The sequence below is a fragment of the Macrobrachium nipponense genome, chromosome 12 (genome assembly GCF_015104395.2).
Source record: "Macrobrachium nipponense isolate FS-2020 chromosome 12, ASM1510439v2, whole genome shotgun sequence".
NCBI lineage: Eukaryota > Metazoa > Arthropoda > Malacostraca > Decapoda > Palaemonidae > Macrobrachium > Macrobrachium nipponense.
In genome coordinates this window covers 2,922,761-2,928,723 of record NC_087205.1, presented here as the reverse complement: position 1 = coordinate 2,928,723, position 5,963 = coordinate 2,922,761, and the positions used below count along the sequence as shown (strand labels likewise).

Sequence of the window (5,963 nt, the reverse complement as noted above, 5' to 3'; positions counted from 1 at the left end):
GAAATTGGAGATTAGTGGTGGCATATAATACGGGCCGGTGTGGTTGCATTACAGGACAACACTTGTTTATAGAAGCAAACACTTCAAGCGCAATCGAGTTCAAAGTGACTTGAGCACATCAAGTATGTTTTAGCACAGGTATTTGCTAATGGGTAATCTAAACATAACCACGGGAACTTAATTATATGAAGGAGGCTCTCTTATTAGCTAGGAATACGTTCTCGACCGAAGGTTTATAAACCCTCTATGGTTTACATGAGTGTTTGAAAAAATTAATCCAAATGAATATAATTCAGCAAATGTTATATTAAAAGACAAATCATATCCTTAAGATAATAATAAGAGAAAGTTATTTAAATTTTTCACGAAGGAATCAGATCAAATCTGACCTGGGTCTGTCAACAAAAAAAATAACAAGCATCTAATAAGAATAAAAAAAACAGGAAAAATTACTTAAATTTTAATGAGGCTCCAAAAATGACAAACGAATCTTTCAACATGAAAAAGAACATGATCAGTAACGAAAGGCCTTCATTCTTGTTTATTTAACGTCCGAATTCAATATTCAATAACCACCAGCATTCAAAATGTGCAAAATATCGCGAGGGTTGACCCGAAAGGACCAGTAGCTGTCAAATCCAGGGAAAATAGAGAGGAAAGAATAACAGATGAATAAAGAACGAATACGAATACTTCAACAGGAAAGCGAATGAAAATAAAACTCAAAAAGGACAATGAATATAAAAAGAGACATAATTATAAATAATATATAACATAAGTCAGAAAAAACACAGCAATTTAAGAGGATAATGAATAAAAAAAATATACAGAACATACGTCAGAAGAAAACGCAGCAATTCAACAGGCAAATGAATGAAAAATACTCAAAAAAGGACAACGAAAAAAAAAATAGACAGATAAACCTAAATAAAACAGAACACAGATCAGAAAAAACACGTCAATTCAACAGAAAATGAATTTTAAAAACTCGAAAAAAAGGGCAACGAATACAATAATAGACAGATAAACATATAGATAAAACAGAACACAGATCGGAAAAAGCACAGCAACACCTGGAAGAAAACCGTTACGCGACACCTTTCAACTACTCCAGTCTGCTGCAGTCGTCCTCTTCCCGACCGACATCCAGAAGAAAAATATTGACTCCCGACTTAGATTTCGGGCATCGCGATTCCCCCTTCTGCCGCCGGTGGGGTATCTCGTTTCGCCCCGAAAACAGGACAACGCGCCCAAAAGGGAAAGGACGTGAAGGTCAGCTGGAGGAAAGGGTATATAAAGTGCCCTTCCGCCGGTAATGTCATCACATTAGCACCCGACGTCATTCGTCATCTACTACTGCAGTCATGAAGGTTCTTTCCCTGAGTAAGTAGCCGATGCTTGATTGATTTATATATTAATTAATGTCATTATTCTAATTTTCTTTATTATTCCTGTTCGTAAAAAAGGTGATTTGCATTAAATACAATTTGTTGCATTACATTGTTTTTATTTACACGTTAAGACCAATGTGACGTGGGAAGCAGTGACTTCGTGTAGTTTATGATCCTAGAAATCAGAGGGAGAAAGTATACAAAATTGGAGCATATCTCCATAACAAACGGGAAACTTGTCCCTAATGGGTTACGAGAGAGAGAGAGAGAGAGAGAGAGAGAGAGAGAGAGAGAGAGAGATTTTGTTAAAATGATAAAAGAAAAGAGGAAAAAATTAATCATGGTCAAGATTATAAAAATGAGAGAGAGAGAGAGAGAGAGAGAGAGAGAGAGAGAGAGAGAGAGAGAGAGAGAGAGAGATTTATATCTGAAAACGACAGAAAGGTCTAGCTCGTCGATAAAACTATAGGTAAGAGAAACAAAGGGAAAAGAGAAGAATGTAAAAAGACATTATCGAAAAATTCTAGTATTGTTAAAGTGTAGGAACATGCCTTTCTTATACGTAATCAAGTCGTATACGATTATAAAATTCTGTTAATTATAACATGGCACTTCTGTTTGACAGTCCTCGCCGTCGTAGGAGCTGCTTCCGCCCTCCGGGGTCTCCGCCAGAGACGCGACTCGACGCCCTTCTTCTTCGAACTCCCCTCGGACGCCACCTTGCTCCTGGGCAACGTGAACACGGGCTTCGACTGCGCCAACCTCCCCTACGGGTATTACGCCGATGAGGCCAACAACTGCGCCGTCTTCCACGTCTGCCTCCCCTACATCGACAACGACATCTACGTCACCAGGCACTTCTCCTTCCTCTGCGGGGAGGGGACCATCTTCGACCAGGAGCGCCTCGTCTGCGACTTCCCCAACTCGGCCCTCTCTTGCTCTCAGTCCAGCTCCTTCAGGAGAACCAACGAGTATTTCGGCAGGGAAAACGTCAATTTCCTCGAGAAGTAGAATTAATTTATTTTCATTGTGTGAGCTTTGGGAATGGCCAATAAAAGCATTTGTAACTAACAGAAATTTATTGTCGTATGTGGAGGGTGAATAAATTTGACAAGTGATCTTTCTTTTACATTTCATTCCCTTATATCCTCAATATCTCACTCCTTAAGGGGATACTGGGCCACTAAACTGATGCCACTAGAGTTAATATTATTTACAAGGCGAGGTGTTACATCATCTCAGTCATCTTCTTTTGTTATGGCTGCGGAAATGCTCGAGTCTAGAAACTAAAAAAAATCAGGGCATGGATGCGTTTGTCTATAAAGACATCAGATTATACCTGTCAAACTATGAACTTTCCGAAGACTTTTTTTTTTCTAGAAAAAGAAGTTAAGAACATTCGCCAAGTAACGGACAATGCGAAGTACCTATGAAGAAATTAAAATCTAAGACAACTCTTTCAGCATCTCAAAAAGCCGAGTGTCATGTCTTCAAGGCATTTGATGACTGCCATGACACTCAGTGCCAGGGAGAAGTTAATGCATCTTACAGGTTGAAGTAAGGCACTCAAACTTAACTCTCACACTGGAATTGGGTACAACTGGTAGTGTTTGCTACGATAGTGTTGTTATTCCACTTTTATTCGACAATTACGTTTGCTATTTCGAAGTCGATTTTCGTATCTGACTCTTCTGACAAGGCTTCTCAAATTAGAAGACTTTTATTGTTTTTTTCTCCTTCCAACATTTCTGTCCCTTTACTGCAGCTTTTTGCACTCGGATGAGTTATATTTCATTGCAACCAGTGACGATGAAACGAGCGTATTTTAAACCGAGCTTCAAGTTTTTAATAAATTATGCGGAAAGGTTTGGAGTTTGACGAATATTAACCATTCTCCTCATCTACTTATAAGGTTCCTATTCATACATTTACTACTTTTACTAACACTTCTATTGTCAGTTAATACTGGTACAGATATTTTTGGCTGTGGTGATAACACAAAAAATCTTGAAAACTCAACTGTTTTAAGCAACTTTATTGCACTTGTGGGTATACAACTCAGCAAAAAACAAAATATTATGATTTTGGAAGGTTATTAGGATCCTTAGGCTTAGATATTATAAAAGCTTCTATAGAAAAACTCGCTTTACTGTTCCCTCAAAAAATGCTTGTGAGTAAAGTTAGTCTATATGTAACAATTCTGAGTAAAATGATTGAATATCTAAATTTATTACTCATTCAAAAAACTTTATATGAATTTCTATAGCTCATGAGCCTTCACATTCAACTATTCTGAACACTCTGAATATCTAAATAAAAGATTCTGACATATTAAAAGCTCTTTATAGCGTTTTGATTATAAATCCACCCAGCCTCTGAGGGAATGTTCAAATTTACTCCAAGAAGTTGACATCCTCAAGACCGAAGTATCCGTTAGACCTCCTGTAGGTGGCTGCCTGAGAGCATGGAACAGCGGATTCCGGGTAAGAGCAGACGAGCTTCTCCTGGTCGAAGACGGTCCCTGCTCCGCAGAAGAAGGAGAAATGCCTGACGATGTAGAGGTCGTGGTCAATGTAAGGCAGACAGACGTGGAAGACGGCGCAATTGTTGTCTTCGTCGGCGTAGTAGCCGTAGGGCAGGTCCGCACAGCTGAAACCCGTCTGGATGCCGCCCAAGACGAGGGAGGCGTTGGACGGGAGGTCGAAGTAGAGGGCGGAGGAGTCCCGCCGCCGGCGGAGGCCCTGCAAGGCGGCTGCCACGCCTATCAGGACAGAGACTGCAGGGGACAGGGAACTTATTTGTAAGCGTATCTATTTATTTATTATTTCTTCGAATATTGTTGTCTTTTTTTCCTGTCATTATTCAGAACGTGTTAAATTTCACACATAAAAGGCTCCGAAGCCACTAACAGGCAAAGCAAACTTCTGCAGATGATTGGTCTTCAATATCATCGAAGAGAAAAAGGCAGCAAAAATAACAAATGCACGTTAACTAAATACATAAACTGACGAGCAGATAAACTTGGACATGCACAATGAACAATGTAAGCCAGAAAAAAATAAATGCGTTTAAACCTCGGAAATAGTGTTGTCCATTAAAAGCTGCACTATACTGATAACAAAACTGTGGGTAAAACTCTCCATGATGTTTCGTACTAGCCAACAATATATATATATTATATATATATATATATATATATATATATATATATATATATATATACATACACACACACACACACACATATATATATATATTATATAATATATATATGTGTGTGTGTGTGTGTATGTATATATATATATATATATATATATATATATATATATATATATATATATATGATGTGTGTGTGTGTGTGTGTGTGTGTGTATTGTTAAAATCGTAAAAGAAATTCTCCAGAGGCAACCATTTTCTCTAATGGGTTACAACGAGACCAAGTAAGCCAGACAAAGTGCAAAAGATTCTTTCCTTCTTACCGATAGCGAAAGTTCTCATGGCGAAGGTACAGGATTCGTACAGTTGATCTTGCTGGGTAAACACCAGGAGTTTAATGGAGCTTAAAGTGGTTGCTTGCCTTTATATAAGAAGTGGTTAACAAGCAGTGTGACCTTGTGATCCTGAATTCTGAAGTCACGTTATCGAAAACCCCACCCACCCTGGTCGTGATATCTGGAGTCTGAGGCTTCGTGGAAATAGTAGCATCTCCACTTTCGAGTACGAAGTCCCTAGTCACACTTCGCTATCCCCCATACCCCTCTCATATCCTGTCTCTCTCTCTCTCTCTCTCTCTCTCTCTCTCTCTATCTATCTATCTATCTATATATGGTATATATACTAGATGAAAAAACTTTATCGACTTTTCCCCATCTTGCAAAATATGCTATTTTGCCATCGATGATATTGGTAGTTGAGACTCCAACTTGTACAATCAGATTAATAATTTTCTCTCTCTCTCTCTCTCTCTCTCTCTCTCTCTCTCTCTCTCTCTCTCTCTCTCTCCGCCTCTTTGTCCCCGTCTTTCTGTCATTCAGACTCTCTCTCTCTCTCTCTCTCTCTCTCTCTTTCCCGGCCTCTTTGTCTCTGTCTATCTGTCTTTCAGACTCTCTCTCTCTCTCTCTTTCTTTCTCTCTCTCTCTCTCTCTCTGCCTCTTTTCCCCGTCTTTCTGTCTTTCAGACTCTCTCTCTCTCTCTCTCTCTCTCTCTCTCTCTCTCTCTCTCTCAACGTTCATAAAGAAATGAATGTCAGAGGCTGTTGAAACTAGCAACAACGTTAGGAGTTTGGTGCAAACGGTAATGAGACACAATGAAACCCTAAAAGTTTTCATTTAACACGGTGGGCGAGTTAACTGCTTATCTGGATCGCCTTCCTTCGTTTGAGTCTCATGATGACTGTAGGAGGTGTATTTCATTATTACTGTTATTTTCATGATAAAATCGTATGAATAATCATATAGAACAAGATTAAAGGCCATCAGATGGAAAGACAGACTTCCTCACAATAGGACAACTTGGGATAAAAATAATAATTTATAAACAAATTCAAATAATACAGTTGGACTGGCAGGTTGA

General features: G+C 38.8%; 2 protein-coding genes across 2 annotated transcripts; one reads left to right on the top strand and one right to left on the bottom strand.

The window, feature by feature from the left end:
• Positions 1-1,266: 1,266 nt before the first annotated feature.
• LOC135224920 (U-scoloptoxin(01)-Er1a-like) lies at positions 1,267-2,509 on the top strand. Its single transcript, XM_064264244.1, has 2 exons — positions 1,267-1,383; positions 2,017-2,509. The coding sequence occupies exons 1-2, from the start codon at positions 1,365-1,367 to the stop codon at positions 2,400-2,402; spliced, it is 405 nt and encodes a 134-aa protein (XP_064120314.1). The 5' UTR covers positions 1,267-1,364; the 3' UTR covers positions 2,403-2,509.
• A 917-nt stretch (positions 2,510-3,426) lies between these two features.
• On the bottom strand, positions 3,427-4,930 carry LOC135224919 (U-scoloptoxin(01)-Cw1a-like). Its single transcript, XM_064264243.1, has 2 exons — positions 4,871-4,930; positions 3,427-4,167 (listed from the first exon to the last, which is right to left on the bottom strand). The coding sequence occupies exons 1-2, from the start codon at positions 4,887-4,889 to the stop codon at positions 3,785-3,787; spliced, it is 402 nt and encodes a 133-aa protein (XP_064120313.1). The 5' UTR covers positions 4,890-4,930; the 3' UTR covers positions 3,427-3,784.
• Between the last annotated feature and the right edge of the window lie 1,033 nt (positions 4,931-5,963).